This window comes from Ceratina calcarata, unplaced genomic scaffold (assembly GCF_001652005.2).
Source record: "Ceratina calcarata isolate Rehan_Ccalc_2016 unplaced genomic scaffold, ASM165200v1 scaffold478.2, whole genome shotgun sequence".
In the NCBI taxonomy this organism is placed as follows: Eukaryota; Metazoa; Arthropoda; class Insecta; order Hymenoptera; family Apidae; genus Ceratina; species Ceratina calcarata.
In genome coordinates, this window is record NW_017172008.1 from 254,717 (window position 1) to 272,091 (window position 17,375).

The 17,375-nt window shown below is 43.7% G+C and overlaps 2 protein-coding genes across 4 annotated transcripts in view; one reads left to right on the plus strand and one right to left on the minus strand.

Moving 5' to 3' along the window:
• Nucleotides 1-2,046: 2,046 nt before the first annotated feature.
• The window catches only part of LOC108627540 (protein Fe65 homolog), a 127,762-nt gene continuing 112,433 nt past the window's right edge, over nt 2,047-17,375 (plus strand). For all 3 annotated transcript variants that reach the window (XM_018028826.2, XM_018028825.2, XM_018028827.2), the window contains exons 1-2: nt 2,047-2,357; nt 14,802-14,858. The gene's annotated coding sequence lies outside the window, so the exon portion shown is untranslated. The remainder of the gene's footprint in view (nt 2,358-14,801; nt 14,859-17,375) is intronic.
• LOC108627544 (cytochrome P450 6a2-like) lies at nt 12,780-14,524 on the minus strand. The gene has a single exon (XM_018028832.2). The coding sequence runs from the start codon at nt 14,471-14,473 to the stop codon at nt 12,968-12,970; it is 1,506 nt and encodes a 501-aa protein (XP_017884321.1). The 5' UTR covers nt 14,474-14,524; the 3' UTR covers nt 12,780-12,967.

Here is a 17,375-nt window from a genome sequence, read left to right on the forward strand (position 1 = left end):
TACTTTTTTCATAAAATCCACGTTGACGAATAAAAAGTAATTTTAGATAATCCGCCACATACGTGGATATACATGAAACGCGGGACTTAATCGCGATGAACCAACGGATGAGTGCACTTCGAATTCAAGCTCGCACGAAAGTTTCGTGAGTAATTATAAAAAAAGTGAAAAGTGAGATGGGATCATTTAAATGAAAGCGACGTACATATGTACTATATAAATACGTATATCATTCCGTTATAATTACTGCGTAACGTGGTTGTTGGCTGGAAATCTCTAATTTAACTTGGCGGCCAGCGCGAGTGAATTGCCGGTCTCGTTATTTTTATGGTGTGAATTTAACGCCATTTAAGCCCGTACCTCTGAAGCATCGCCAGTCGGGCTTGCTTAGCACGATATCTCGTATGCGGACTTTCGCGGAGTATTACGTGGTAGTTTCATTTAAGAAGAAAAGATAATCCTGCGAGATACGTGTAAATTGTAAGTTCACGTAGCCGACCGTATTGATTTTTTTGCGCCATTCGCAGGAGGAGCATGTGGAGCCTACGACTTACTTTCCTGGCCCTCCCTTCTAACAAGCACACAATTACACATATCGCCACGTTTCCTGAGCCTATTGTCTATTCAGCCGATTATTCGGCAGAACGCCTCCCCGTTGTATCCATAAGCTTTCCAATTTTCTGATTATTAAACACCTTATCGATTCGTGATCAAGCATCAAACATTCATTTCACGATTGATGCTACGCTGATTACTATTTTCTACTACTGCGTATCTATAGTACTACTGAGAAACACGATCTGACAATGAGTAGCATTGAATTTATCGAAAATATCTTTGCATGCGAGATACGTTAATTATATAAAATTAAGTACTCACTCGTCGATGTCTTCGGTTGTTAAGCCCTGGAATCCTCGTTAGAGAACCCTCAATTCCTGCATTTTGATTCTGCACATCGATCCCTTGTATCTGTCTAATCATGTTAACCTGATACCGTTGCACGAATCATACGATATCGTTATAGGATTACAAGCTTTAAAATCGTTTCTTTTTTACACTAACAATTTTAACAAGCATTACTTTACTTCACGGAAATAATAACACAGTCAAAACTATTCTTTATGACTAACGAACTGTGTCAGTTAGTCGAGGAACATTTAATAATTAATGACTACTGTTTTGCGCGTTTCGAACAATTTATGACTGCACTGGTTCTTAACTACTCCACATCTGGTCACTAAATGCACAATAACCTTTGTTTAGAAAATATATATACCTTGACGTCCGATTGGTGCGGCTCTAGCATCGTTTTGCTAAACGCTATCCGATTGGCGCGGCTTTGGCATCGTTTTTTGGTATAAAATCGGCACCGCAAGCCTACTAGCGACACTTTGTTTTGTACGACTGCAGGACGACAATCTCGTTTTGGAGACTCCCGAATCGAACACCGTTTAGAGATACTTTCAACGTATCGTACACTAAGGGACAGACAATGAACAGTTCCGGAAATCAAGTATACAGTCCACTCGTATTTATTTATTCTTTAGTCGTTTATTCGTCGCGAAAAATCGTCGACGCAATGACGGTTATAACTACTGACCCGAGTCGACTTAAATCGATTATCGAGATCCCGAATTGATTCAGGATCGACATATCCCCCGATCTTGTCCGAACTTATCCGTCCTGTACCGAAGTTCATTCTTTCAGTAGAAGTCAAATTTAAAACAACGTGAAGTGTCTGTATTCAAAAATATTAGAAACAATGGTACATAACTAATTAATTAACGGTTGATCATTTGCCTGAAAACCATTACGCTGTTGCACGCAAAGAATAATCAATGGGAGATATGTTGGAAGACTGTTTCAATACTTGTTTTTATTACGAGGGTAATCATAAAAATTAGTGGACGGGTATGGCTTATGGTAAATACGAAAAAGCAACATTCCGTGCGTTGCGATGGAGGGGATAGTGGGGGATGGGAAATGGCGTTTGCGCGGGAGAATGGTACAAAACGGGGGACACATTCGTGGGGTATCGCAGGAACGCGGTCGCACCGTCCGTCACCCGGCAGCGCCGCGACGCCCTCGAGGCGAACTAGACGCTTTACGCTCCGTGATCTCGTCGAGGCTTTTCGGCGTTTCTAACCCTGCGTGTCCTGGCGCTGCGTCTACGTATCTACCAGTGCAACGTAGTGTTTTGTGCAATAATTTTCGCACTTCGTTTCCACCATTTGTTTTGTGCTGTACGAGTTCCAAAGCGGATCGTCGCCCGAGCAGCGCAGCGCGAAGAAAGAAGAGTCAGCTGACGCGAGACGATTTCACCGATCGTCTTTGCGAACTGCCACGGGTTTTACGCAGTAAGTGTAACATTTTCCATTTGCATGAGCTTTCTGAATATCAGTCGCGTCCTTGACAAGTGGTTTGAGTAGCTGTCAGTATTTCGTGTTCGCGGATTTAAATCGAGTTCCTTTCGAACCGACTCATTCTATAGCGCACCCATTCGCGTGCGTAGGTGTTTCGCGCGAATTTTTTGAAGGTAATAATGTTCCCGGAGTTGTAAATTACACATTGATTTATGACGTTCCATGAGAAATATTCGTACTACGTCGTACTTGTTGTTAAGTCAAGGATGTAGGACATCGCGCGTGTTTGCGCTCGAACGCTGTCCGGTGGACGCGATTGACGATTCTTTTTTATTTTGTTTTAATTTTATCTGCGTGATAGTCACGAAACGCGAAATGTTGGAATATCTCGCAAACAAGGCACGACTTTGACGTGCCCTGAGGTCGTTTGCTATTTTTATATTTTATACGTGGCAAGGGTAAGAAGCCACTCGGTTTCTACAGGAACAAAGTGTTTTCCACGTAATGGGCAATAGAGTAATTTTCAGTGTATGCCCTTGACACGATTAATTCGACTAGATAATCGATAAGATAAGCGGTGCACAGTTTTAGAGACACTAGGTAGGTCATCTGGAGTCGAGGGCCTCCATCAAGGTGTCCAGAATTTTATACACAGTTCTATGACATTGATTAATCCATTCTATCTACAGTTTTTCTTTACATTGTAAAAAACGAGATGAATACTAAGATATATATGAAATAACGATCGAAAGACAATCTATGTTCTGAACAATATTTATTAACTAAATGGTACGCTAGCTTGACAGTGGGTTTTACGATGTAATATAGATTTCATGGTTCATACAATGTGGGACCCTCACGACGCTTGATCTGCGTTCATCTTCACCTGCTTCTACTGCATTAACCGTAGTATATACTTGAACATTCTCCATGAAGTATCTGGCCGTAGATCCCAGGGCTCGCGCGAGACTAAATAAATCGTTTAGAAAATGACTCTAATGACTATCGCGGTACCGACAAAAGGGTGGAAGCGACAAGAGGAATGCGACCGCAGTTTCGTGTCCCACTAGAAGACCTCTTTTCTTTTCATTTTCTCGTTTCCATTCTCTCGAAGCGTCGAACGTGTCCCTCGCACAAACGCGAGAACCGCGCCCGCCCTCTCAGTGGATTATTTTTTGCCTCCACCACTCTCGTTTCTTTTTTCCTTCATCGAGCCACCGAGGGAAGAAAAACTGGCCACGGATGTTTTTTCATCCCTCCCATCCTCTGCATCGTTTCTTCCCCCGTGCTCACTCTCACGTTTTTCGCCTCTTTTCGTTACCCATCTTCTTTTCACTCCATGCTTTTCCTTTGTCTTCTTGTAAAGCTTGCGGTAGTTATGCGACGTTCGGCCTGGCCGCTTGGCTGGTGGGGTTGGAAAAGTTGGAAGGGGGCGACTGGAGGTTGTATAGGTGGCGGGGCCACCGGGGTTGAGGGTTCGGGAGGAGAGGATACGGTCCTGAACGTGACTTGGATGCAATATTTAAAAGCGGCACAACGTCAATACTCCGCTCTCTCTCTCCCTCTCCTTCTCAATGCGTCTTCGTTCTTTCTTATTCTACTTCTCTAACATTCTCCTTGGACATCTTCGCGATCCCCTTTACGACCGGTTACAACTAGACAATCCCGAACCGGCCGCTTGGTCTGACCTTAACCTGGCATCGTCCCCTTTACCCTGTAGACCCTTCGGTCCGTACTGAAGGGAGCCTAATGTTTCTCGAAATTCGTTACTCCGTCCCTCGACGAGCCACTGTCCGGCCTACGAAATTTCTCCGTTTAACTTTCGCATTCTTCGAAAATCTCATTCCGTTCTTTGCAACGTCGTCGACTGGAAATTGGCCGAGGGCTGCGTCGTGGGTGCCCGACAATTGCACCCACGACGCTCGATAAGAAATATAAAATGTAGACTCATCGGAGCGATGTAATTCATTCGGAATTGCATTTAAATTCTACGTCACCTCGAAAGAGAGATATTACCGCTCTCGTCTTTGCTAATATCGCCGCTAAGGGAATATTTTATCAGTTTTTAGCGCGGCTCGCTAATTTATTTCTAATGTCTTCCTCTGTGGCGAGGGTGTAGCACGAGAGACAGACGAGCGGCGTGATATAAAAGGGCGAGAAAATGCAGGAAGTTATGTCAATTATGAGATGGGAAGAGAGGAAACATCGAAGTGTGCGACGGCTCGTGAAATGAAATCGCGACGAGGGACGATCGTTTATATGTTCGACAGATGGAATTCCTCTTTTCATCCGTTTCCTTCCCTCTTTTTTTCATGCACTGTTCGGTAAATGGATCCGCTATCATCCAATCAAGACGTTGCCTGGCAAAGGACTAAAATACATTCAGCCAATGACGTTCAATTTGTCTGAAAACAAAATTAAGTAAACGAAAAATTGTTAATTGTTGTAACTGAAGATTTATTTTCTTCTTGTTTTATTGCTCCTTTATAATGTCACGGTTTTGTATGTGAAGTTTATCAGGAAATTTTTAAGTGCCGCATGCGGGTCACGAAGAGAAACATCCTTGTACTGTATACCTTTATACTGTGTTCTAATTAGGAGGAAAATATAAAGTTCGCCTCTTTCATACTTGTACTATTTTTCAAGTCTTCATTCTCTGGATCTGCTCGAATTTAGCTATTTTAAAAATGTCATCAGGAAATTGTTTTCGGTTTTCTCGTTAGACCGTCAGTTCTTTATTCGTAATTTTCATTTTGTACAAATGCTTCTTGAATTACGACGAGAATTTTTTCGAAATATTTCCTCGTTTATTCGTTAAGAGCGAGTGGGTTGTTTTGATTAACGCTCTCCATTATCCATAATATATCAAATTCAGTAAATACGTATCAGAGATGTTTTTCTCTGAAAATTCTCTGAAACGAAACACTCATATTTATGTCATGGTACATTTCACATTTTATTTGCAACTACTTTGTCACTGGTGACATTCAATACCTGGCAGGAACGGAAATGATATTTTCGATTTAAATAAATGCTAATTAATTCTGTTGAAACGAATCCTTTTTGCTGTACATAGATGAAAGTAATTTTAGCATCGTTATCAAGCTGATCGATACTTGCGCGAACGTCTTTCGTTCGTTGATAGCTAACTACAGTTTTGCAGCTGATTATATAACGTGGCCCTGGTACGGCCAAGGGTGGAGAAAATTTATGGTGACCATTTCGGGACTCGACTAAAATTTAGGCTTATTTCTTGGGAGTATGATTAAAGGAAAGGGGGTGACCTTGCATGTAAAAGGCTAACGCCAGCCGCCCGACTTTACTTCATATCCTCTCGCGCAACTCAAGATCGTCGGTGCTTTTAGGATATTGATTTATTCCAAATTTAATCAGAAATCGTATTTATACAGAAAATGTAGGAAACGAGAGATTACTTTCAAATAAATCTTTGGGGTTCATTTGAGAAAGTTAAAAGGCCAGTGAACACGTACGTAGCCGGTTACGATGCAGAAATTGCATCAGGCAAGTTATTCTGGTTTTACCCTCGACGCGTAACGGGACGTGTTCGAATTCCATCCCCCTCGTACGACCCCTTTTTTCTACTTCCTTTTACGCCCACGCCCTTGCCCTTGACTTTCTCATCCCTTACTACCCACGGATAACACCTTAAGCTTAATTCGCGAAAGGAACGGCAGGAAGGTCGACAAGGGGCGTGTCCGATGTTCAAGAAGATCAGTTAGGAGGAAAGAAAATTTTTTTTCGGATATATAGCTCACCCCTACGGTACATCCTATGAGTTTGTTAATCGAACTTGTGCGCCCTGTGTCTGAACGTGTAGGATGCGTTTTTGTACAATGCAGAAGTTTCCACCGCGGTTGTACCGTCATTTTTACATAATTCATAACGGGCAGGCTACGACCTCGTATCACGGGTTTCGAGAAATCGTCAGTAAATGCATATTCGAGCTTTACTCAAGGACTATTTGCAATCAATATTTGCGTGCCGCTTTCAGGTGCAAGTACTAACTGCCGGAATGCCACATGGCGCCAGCGCCGTTTCCTTCGATAACGACCCTATAAGGATTCCGAAAGGGATCTCTGAATCTATAGGTTTACACTTAATTTTGATACGCTAGCCACTCCGGGTACCCACGTGTAGATGGTTCTCGCTGCTCCGTAATACTGGATTTATGAACTCGCCGCGTTCTTATCAAATTCAATAAAGACGCCGGGGCGATGATTTACGAAAGCCACGGCCGATCAAATACATAACGGTCTACTGCTCGTAAAACCAGGTTAAAAATTCAACGAGATCATAATGAAGCAAATTCGCTACTTTCCCATTAAGTAAACAGCGGCCGAATAAATTTCGCGCGAGAGGGTACGGGACGGGGCAGTTGAAACATTTATTTTAACGTTGCTGTAATTACGTATCGCGCTTTAAACGTGTGAAATTCACCCGTTGAATGTATCCGCGTCACGGCAAGAGTTTACGGGCCGCTCGTTCCAAGCGCAAGAAAATTGTAGGTGTTTCGCACTACATAACAGTACGGTACAGCGAGTATGGTAAATCCAACCGAGTAATACGAAAAGCTGAAGTGACCTGACGGCTGAAAAGAAGTATTAAATCTTACGTTCCAGCCTCGCGAAAATATAGGATAAATTCAGGAAAAACGCCACTCTTGTAATAACTTTTGTCCAGTGAACAAGTTTGTATGTTATTTGTTTGACTAGAAATATCTGTGAGCATGGTAAATGTTCCCATTTCTGCTTACATCCGAATTTCCATTCACTGGTGTATTTTTTTATAATTATTTATATCATAGAATTATAGAAAAATACGCCAGTGAGTAAAAACTAACGCAATTAGGACACCTATTTTACCTGCTTTTCTGTTATTAATCAATGGTTATCCTTAAGTTACAGAAAATATTTGTGTTGCAAGCGCGAAACGTTTTTCCTTCACATCGACGATACTAATTTTGTAACATGTCTTGCGATTCACTCCATCAACCTGGCTGGAAGATTTTCTCCTCTGCGGAAGGTTTACAGAAAAGTCTCTATGTCGCGTTGCAACCGGGGCAAACGTAACAGAGGTAGTCTCCCGAGAACTTTCGACCTGGAAATTCAATTTCCATCGCGAGGTTCGCGGCAATGTCTCGCGACCTTTTTGCTTCCCTCCCCCTTCGCCGCGTTTGTTCGCCTCTTTTTTTTTTATAGATCTTATCTTACCCGAGAGACGTGGAACACGTAGACGTAGACGAACACGTAGCTCGCTCCTCGTCGCGTGTTAGGAGGACGTGTGAACGAAAAGAAAACGCGTGGTGAAGTGAGAGCGGAAAATGAGAAACGTGTTGTTGATAGGTAGAACGACGAAATAGCTGCCGCCTTTTACGGTATCATTTAGCGCGAAGAGCCGTCTCAAAAATTCAGAAACATTGCTTCTTATGGATTCTGTTTTACGGGCGAAGGAGAAATCGATTTCGAGCGTAACTTTATGACCGCCTGTAATACAAACTGAATGATAGGAGACGTTGCCACCGACAGCTGTCAGACGTATGTATGAACTAGATACTTTTACCGTGAAATTGCGGGTGTACGTGTATGTATAGAAAATTAAAGAAACCGTCCAAGTTCCATCGATAATTGTCTACGCATCCGTAGAGGATTAGTCGATAACGTTTGAACTGTTGTCTTGATTGTAATATCTAAGTTAGATTGACCGGAAAGGATGGCCGTATCTCTCGGTGGGGACGGAATACACCTGTTACGCTGTTAAATGGGTAGGTCCGCCCGGACGTAAATATGCATATGCATATCTGCATCCAGGAACGTCGCACGAACTGAGACAATTCCCGGCGCGTTAGCCCTTTAGCAAATACAAATTCGTAGGGAACGCGAAGATACGTTTAATTCACGTGTAGCTCTTTCGTTCGTGGGTTCGTAAATAATTTCGGTGGTAAAAGGTGTTCCGTGGTCTGAACAGTTTCGACACCTCCATTCAGGAGAGTCTCCATTGTACCCGGGACCGGCTTATCCTGCTTTCTTCCGACAATATTGGGGTTTGTACCGTCCACCGGTTCAAGGGTGATGCTTAGAGGCTGATGTCCTATCGCTGTCCTAGTACCTCGGTGAGACTAACTGGCAGAAAGGATCGACGGTTCGTCAATGTGTCGTGTGCGGTCGCAGCTTGTACGCGATGTCACGTACGTGGGTGTGCGTCTACCATCTCTGCCGGCTACAGAGGGATAACACCAGTTTATGTCCCAGGGAGGTCGTAAAGATACCAGCAGACGTGGCTTCGTCTTTACCTTCCTCTTTCCCCGTCCGAAAGCTAACACTGAATCCATTCGCTCGTACACGCATGAAACGTACGGAACACAAAATCAGGCGCAACGAAATTGCTCCATCGACTCGTCCGTTTTCGCAGGAAGATCGATCGATTCGTTTATTAGACCGGCCTCAGCGAATGGAATAAATGAGGAAGCAAGAGGGATAAATGGTATATATTAGCGTCCGTCAGGAAAATGGAATTTATATCTGCTAAGCTATAGCGATCGATTATCATTACTTCGAGCAAACCAATTTCTTTCCCGTGGGGGTCTCTTTCTCATTCGGCGAACGCTGCCGGACAGTGCAGCCGCGTTATCGGCTAGGAAAGACCAGCGAGTGGCGCGCATTGTGACTGGCCGAGATTAAACCCATTGTTTTCCTGCTTGGTCAAATTGAATGACCTAGAGGCAAGCACGAGAAACAGGAACTTGTTTCCCAACTCTCTCTGTTCGTTAGCCGCCAACTACCGACCTTGTGTACAAGAGCTTTGTTAATTTCCGGTAATAGGATCCCGCGTCTTATATCAACAAGCTATTTTTCCGCGAGTCAATGGCACTCATATCGCTGACAGAGTTTTATCGATGTTCAAACAGTCACCCACCCGTTTTATCTCGTTATCGCTCGGAAGATACATTTTGCTCTTGCGTGAATAGCCGCAAGAGTGATCGATGGTTTGTCGGCAAACTGTCAACGTTTATCGCGTAAACAACGATTATGTTCTTATCACGAGCCTCGTTAATGAGGAAAAACTAAGAGGAACGAATAAAATAATTGCTTTTTCATCGAAAGCTGTTCCATATGGAGTCGAAACGAATCTCACGCGCGTTGAGTGCGCAGTTTTCGCTCTCGGACAGACGACGCGACGCAACGCATCGGGTCGCGTATTTTTCAACGTTTCAGTCAGATAGGAAAATTACCTCTGACAAAGAGCAGCCGAACAATTTGCGAGGGAGTCCGTCACGCTGCGGATGTCGGTGTCACTAACTCATGGATTGACGTAAAATGACTTATACTCTCTATAATCTGCGAGGGTCTCTTCTCGCTCGCGCGCGCGGAACTTCGGCCTGCTAAAATGAACCCCTAAATCACTCAGCAACGATTTATTATCGTTATTACGCGTCGTCGCGAGGTGGGAGGCCGCCGGATCGAGAAAAAACGGACGGGAAACGAGAAATAGATAGACAGAAAGGAAAGAGAGGGCGAAACGGGATTGGCGTTAGTGTTTACTGGCCGTTCCCGCGGGAATCAACCGTTGGTAGCATTGAATGGCACTATCTGCTTCGCCCCCGTTTGCCGGCTCGCAGCGGCAATGTTTCAAACCCCTCCTGTCCTTTTTTTTTTGCGCACTCGACTCCGTTTGATACCCCGTTCCATTCAGTGGTGGTGCAATCTCAAAAAATTTCCGTCATAAATCGCGTTAGACGCCGATGGGAAATTTCATTTTCCATTCACGTTACGCGCGTCGGCGATGGCCGCGTTACAAGTGGAAGCATCGGTAGTTCTCGCCAAAAAAGCTTTTTCCCTCCTCCCGCGCGATAAATCCTTTATCGAGTTAGCGTAACACGCAGTTAATAACCTCCTTCCTCCTATTATATTTGGAATAACAATTTTCCAATTTTCACGAGAGAACGGTTGCAGAATTTTCGAGCTGCAACTTCGCTTGATAATATTTTCTATAGTCGTTATTCGGATGGTGTGCGCGCGGTGGTAGTACGTGTGTCGAGAAACGCTGACACGTATTATGGAAAAGTGTGCGAGCGAGAAAATCTGTGTATTGTATCTGTATACGTACCGAGAATCGAACGAACGGCGGAAGGATCGTGACAAAGGGGCTGAAGGGGTAGGAGTGCAGTGAAACAAGAACGGGGGTAGATTCTCTCTAGCCAGAGGCAGGAACATTGAAAGAGAGGGATCCTTCCCGGTGCGATGCCTAGCTCCTAATTGCATGCCAGAGAGTGACTGCATCTCCTCCCTTTCTCTACTATTTTCACCCTCTCTATTGTACGTTCTCATTCTTCCTCTCTCGCTCGGTGAGTATTTGCAAGCCACCCACACCAACAACCGGCACGCCACTCCGGAAACGTGGCATAAGAAACGTTATTGCGCCACTCCGTGAAATTTCCTGGTACGACCCTGTCGCCATCCCCTTTTCTCCATTCCGTTGCTCACCCCCACCTCTTTACCTCTTGGCGACGTGCATTCGGAAAAGGCGGCGAGCAAGTATATTACGGCTCCGGGTTGACGTTCTTCCGGTATCCTTTCAACCGGGATGCTAATATCGTCGAACAAGAGTAAAGAAAGAAATACAACACCCGGAAACCAAGAACGAACGAGGCCGAGAGAAGTCGTTTCACGGTCGTTTGAAAAATTTATCTTTCATATGTGAAGAGCCACCACCACCGTTCCCGTGTGCAGACGCATATTTTTTATTATTCCCATATTCACGCAAAACGTTTTGCTAGAAGTACTGCCAATTGAATTTTATTCCTCGGTATTTATAGCATATACTTTCGATTAAATTAGTTAATCTATCGGTACTCTGGGAATTGAATGGAGAAGAACGGGACTGGTGGCTAGAAAAGGGGATGATAGGATTTAGACGTAAATAGTGGACGAACTTCCATTCAAAGGGATTAATTTAATAATTACTGCAACTGTAGTCAAAAACAATCGAATTCGTCAATCTTCACCATTCCAATCGTTATGTTCCATTTAAAAGGATTAGTTTGCTTGGTAATCTTCAATTTACTACGTCGCTCTGTTACCAACGTCCGCTTTAATTAAATCATATCCGACTTGCACGCCTCCTATTTCGAGTTGGGATCGATTACTCGTGTCTCTGTCGTCTATTTAATTTTCGCTTTACCATCCGTAACGTTTAAAAGTTATAATTTGCTCTTCTTTCTCAATAATCCTCTCCTATACGATAAGGGACAAGTGATCTAGTCTCTTGATGTAGTCGAGGGTTACTGGGAGCCCTGTACCTGTTGATCTCCAGCTGTGGTCCTCGATCCATGCCGTCCGTTCTTCTACATGCACGATGGTGGGGGCTAAATAACTGCTAGTACGGGGCGAGGGTGGAATTATGCTAGCTTCTCAAAAAGCAATAAAATAAATCATGCCACGCGAGGACGCGCGTTGCGGGCTCTGTGTTCACCTACCACCTTTCTCTCTATCTTCGTACCATTCCACCTTCGACAACGTGGGAGAAAGCTGCCGAGGCGACTTCTCCCGCGGGAAATCAGAGAAAGATGCACTACGACACGGCGGCCCTTTTTCTCCATCCCTCGAACCACTCTTTCACCTTCATCGTGCGCTCTCCTCTCATCTCCTCGCCCCTTATCTATAGAATGACGGCACACGGTTTGCACTATCCGCGTGCACGTGTTCACCTCGACTTCTTGTTTCACGCGCGCCGTAAGGAACCGATCGGTCGTGAAGAGGGATAAGACGAGCGAGGAAAAAGAAGCTGGGAGAATAACTCACGAGTTCATTGTGTTCTGCCCGGGGAGCTGTCAAAAGGAGTTATTCCAAGATATAATTCACCGCCGAGATCGGTCGTGAATTAAACTATTGGGAACTCGATCCCCAGTCGGTTTTAAACGCGTATGTTAGCTTTCTCGAGAAACCAAAATAATACAAATCGGTCGAAGAAAAGAATTGTGTGCGAATCAATTTCTTTTTCCACTGAGTTTTCATTTCGTTCGGAGATTTCATACGTACATGGCATATAAACCGATATACATATTAAATATGTATAGAATGTATGCGTGCACAAACGTAACGTTCAGCGTATATGTACATAGCGATGGGTGAACACGGGAAACCACTCAGCGAACTCGTTCGGGCTCCAACGTTCTGAGACACAGGAGATAGATTTGCACTCGACGCATATTGCCATAAATGCTCTGTCACTTAGTACCTCTGTATCTATCTCCTATTTTTTGTTTGTTCAAGCAGATTAAATTAAATATAATTCTTATCGCATAGATTGTTATGTAACACTTTAGTATTAATATCTCACTGTTATCAATTGTACGCTCCTCTTTCGCAATTTCTTTATCTACAAATAAACAAGACAGCATCGCAACAATTAATTTTATTGATCGTAAAATAATAATTATTCACATCAACGGGTTCTGTATAATTTGCGATCGATCTATATCGGTATTAGTAAATTAGTTTCGCAGACATTTTCGTAATTAAAGAAACAATTACTGGAATTACGTCAATGTTTGCTATATATTTATTAATGGAATCTTTGAATATTTATCAAAGTTTCGATATATTTACCCAGAGTCCACCTATTGGTGATAGGAAAAAGAAGATAGACGTGACATTTAATGGCAGTTTTGTTTTTGGTGACAATTCAATTTTGTGATCTTTCAACAAAGTAGCCAAACACGCCTTCATTTGCATTAGTGCCATTCTCATACCTACGCACATCCTCGGACCCTCACCGAATGGTAGAAACGTATATTTTTTTATCCCACCTTTTCTCTCTTCGCTGAATCGTTCTGGATCAAAGTTCTGCGGATCGGGCCAGTATTTTGGATCCAACTGTAGTGCCTGAATCGGTATAAGAATTTGTGTGCCAGGTTTAACGTGACAGCGAAGCCCGTCCGATCCTTCCAATACGAAACTTTCCGAGCATTCTTTGTTTAGAATAGTTAAAGCTACATAACATCTTTGCGACTCGTTGATCACTTGGTCCATGTACGTCATCTCCTTCAGTCCTTCGTACGTCAGCGCACCACCGTGTTTCTCGATCACCGTCTTCACCTCGTTCCTTAGCCTGTCTTGAACGTCCTGATGAGTGGCTAATTGATATCCAATAAAGCTCAATGTAGTGCTCGATGTTTCAAATCCATCGGCATAAAACGAGAACGCGTGTGCAGTAACAGCCTCCAAATCCAACGCCTCCCCTGTCTTCTCAAGATCTATCATCAGTTGCAGAAAGTCGTTCCTGGGTGCCGGTTCTTTGCGTCTAATCTCCATATTTTTCTCGACTATCTTCCTGAATAATTGATCCAGCTGCTTGGGCACGAAACGGATCTTCAATAGGTGATTCAGTTCGGGCAAAAGGAATATGCACTGCGAGAAAAATTTTTCCAACTTTGTCGGTTTGAAGAACGAGTGACCGATCTGGTCAAAAGCGTTAGGGTCGTCTTTATCCTCGAAACAGCGTCCCTCGATGCCTAAAGCAGCGTTCGCCACAACTTCGCCAGTGAATTTCGAAAATAGATACTTCAGTTCAACCTCGTACTTGTCGTTCGAGCTCAGTCGCCTGTTCAGATAGTTTTTAAATTTCTCGCACACTCCAGTAACTGTTACGAAGAGAGACTTCAGCTTGGAGCTGGAAAACGCGTAGGTCAAACGTTTCCTTTCCGTCGACCACACCTCTCCCTCACTGAAAAACGGATTCTTAGCGAACAATGGGTCCGCATCCGCTTCAATATGAAGTCCATTTGTGTGGAAGTTCGAGAAATTACTTTGCATCACGGTTTTCACTAAATTAGGATCACGGATAATTAATGCCGGTCTGATTGTTCTGTAAATCCCAACCATGCTACAATCTGGGTACTCGTTGTATATCTCTTGCACCATATCGTTGAAACTTTTCTTGTTGGATAAAACTGGCAACACGTGGCCAACGATGGGATAGCATCCTCTGGCAGTTGGGATTCCATTCCTCTTCCAATATGTAAATCTCAGATACAAATAAAAACACAGCAATGCTACTGCTCCTGCGAACAGTGTCAAAAATATCGAAGCCATTGCTAACTTCGAGAAAGCTACTGATCGACTAAATGGTTATTGCGCTTGCTCTTCATGAAACAGTGATGTTATCACAGTAATATTAGGTCAGAGTCTGTAAACACAATTTTATCAATTTAAAAGTGGATAATCATTTCTCAATGTAAATTATGTGTCCATTATCGTGTATCCATTAATTCGATGATAGAATTAATCCATACTGTAGACAAAATTTTAAATAATCAATGTCAAGACGTTAAATATGTATCAAGTTTACTACACATTCAATAAAATTGATTTTCTTAACCGCATCGCAACGTATTAACCGCAAGTATTTCTCTATTTGCAGGTTTACCCCGTTTAATGCAGCGGCATTCTGGAACTGGTGAACTTTATGAAAACTTTGGTAAGTGCCAAGCAGATTCGTAATTTATCTTTCCTCTTGCGATGATACATACTGTACCTTAGAGAAGGATAGCGTGCCGGCTCTTACAGACTAATGGCCAGGCTCTACGAACTCTGTTCGTTTTCACACTAGCGAAACTATCGGAAAACTGTTTTGTTTCCCCGAGAAACTCTTACCCGGTTCCGTCCCGAGATACAGCGGCGCGTATTATGCGAGAGATAAGGAACGAAAGTACATCCACGAGGATGCTCGAAGTTCGCGAACAATTTATCGTCGAGCAGCATTTCCAGTTTGATCGTGAGAAACAATACGTGTATCAAACGCGTTTGGCTTTCCTTGATCCTATGGATTTAGTTCAGCGTGTCAATACTCTCCTTATCTATTTTTTAATTAAGAGGATGAACTAATTTCCCAGTTAAGGGGCATCGATGCGCACGTGAGTTTCGCATTCTCGGGAATCTGGTAAATGAAGCTTGACGCAGGCTTGTACCCGATAAGGTGTCCTTTCGCCTCTGCCGGCCTACGCCAAAGGCAGCTGCCTCTGGTAATTAAGTCGAGCCCACAGCAACGTCGCTCCCATTGTGCAGGGCAAATGGGCTGTTTAGCCCGGATACATGACTCCATCGCCCTGTTATTGTGCATGTACTGTAGTAATCGATCAGCATTCTCGCTTTATGCCAACCCTTCTCACCGGTTCTGTTTTCTCTCATTTTTCTTCCTCCGACTTTCCACCGCTTTACAACAATCTTCTTCTCTGAAAGTTACGCTTACATTTTCATACCGTTGACCTCTTTTCTAATCCTGTTGCTTAACTTTTGAGATAATGTCGCCTGACGTACTTAAAAAGTAATCCGAAATTGGGTAGGGGATACAAATTTCGCGGCGGTAGTCTTAACGTTGAAGCCTTAAAAACATCCGGGAGGGTGGATTTGCGAGGAAACGAGTTCCGAGTTTGAGTCGAATCTGGCCGAATGAAACCTGATTCCGCGGTAGTAATACCTACATAGCGCGTGTTTTCTCTTTCGTGGCATATCCAGAACACATATGGCCATACCGACGCGCAGAGATCACGGCGGATGGAAACGAAAATATTGTTCCACGAAGATACATTTCGTCCTCCGTGCGACAGTCTGCCGCCTCCGTGTGTATAACCGTGTCCCTATGCCGGAGTGTATCTGACTCGGGTGGGGGAGGATAGAAAATCCAGTTGAAACGAATTCAGGAAAATCCTCTCTGGGGAGTGGACGAGGACGATCCGTGCTACCGACCAGGAAGAGTTTCTGCGAACTCTTTGACACCGGGACACTTTAAAAACGTGCGAGGAATATCTAAAGTACCCGCCACTTTACCGGTAACTACTTCCTCGGGATGGAAGGAGCAGCACCCACTCTTTTTTTCTTCACCCCCTATCACGGCGAAATTACTTCCCACTGATGATCGTCGCGTTTTAAACCTTCATTTAAATCGCGCGTCTTTTTCATGCATATTTATCATTGTCAACCCCTCTCGGTAACGACTGACGAGTTTATAACGAACCCACTTTACAGCGAGTTTTCGAACTTCGTTTAGATCGGCGAATTATTTTTTGCTCGAAACTCCTCCTGACGCAGCGTTGCTTGCCACGAGAACTCGTTCAATTTTGTTTCCAATTACACTCTGCGTTAACTTTCCCGGACACAAATATAAGAATCGGACGGCTCTTAATTTCGTACCGTTGAACGAATGTAGTTCCGCGGACAAATGTTTGCTTGGTGAACTTCACACGACACGTTACGAATATTTCACGGACGAGTACGTGAAAAGAATGGCGGGAATCGGGCGCGCGACGGTTGTACGAAGTCAAAGGGAAGGAACCGTCGAAGGGACGGGTACCATGGTTGATGACGAACGGCGGCAATTACCGTCGGCCACGTACGGCTGTTCTCATGTAAGACGGATATTGGCCGACCCGTCGATGCTCGGCCCCTTGTCATTAAACCACGTTTCTATCGATCAGCCGTGCGGTTTGGGAACCACCTGACACTTCGAGGATCTGTCTCGTTCCTGAGGAATTACACGATGTTCCCCACAGATGCATCGATCCCTCTCGTGAATAATGGCTTCCTGGAACGGGGAACCTTGCCACGAATTCTTAAAACGATATATCAGTCATCCGGCGAAACAGGCACGCATCGTGACTTCTCGACTCGACTTCGAACTCGTCGATAACAAGTCTTGTTAACTTGTTAAAAAACAGTTGACTCCTAACAACTATGCTGACAGTACGTCATCCGTCAATTGGAATGCGTAGAATTTGATGCAATTCGATGATGATTAAGCGATTTGGTATCAACAGTTGAAAATAAAGAGCATATTGAAGACACAAGGATATATTGGCTATACAGTCAATACCAAAAGCTTATGTATCTTAGTAAAACGCATTTCCTATAATTAAAAAGAAATCAGACGCCAGAAAAATAATGTTAATAATAAATAGCTACGTGCTAAAAAGTATAGTAGGAAATATCCAATTAAGTA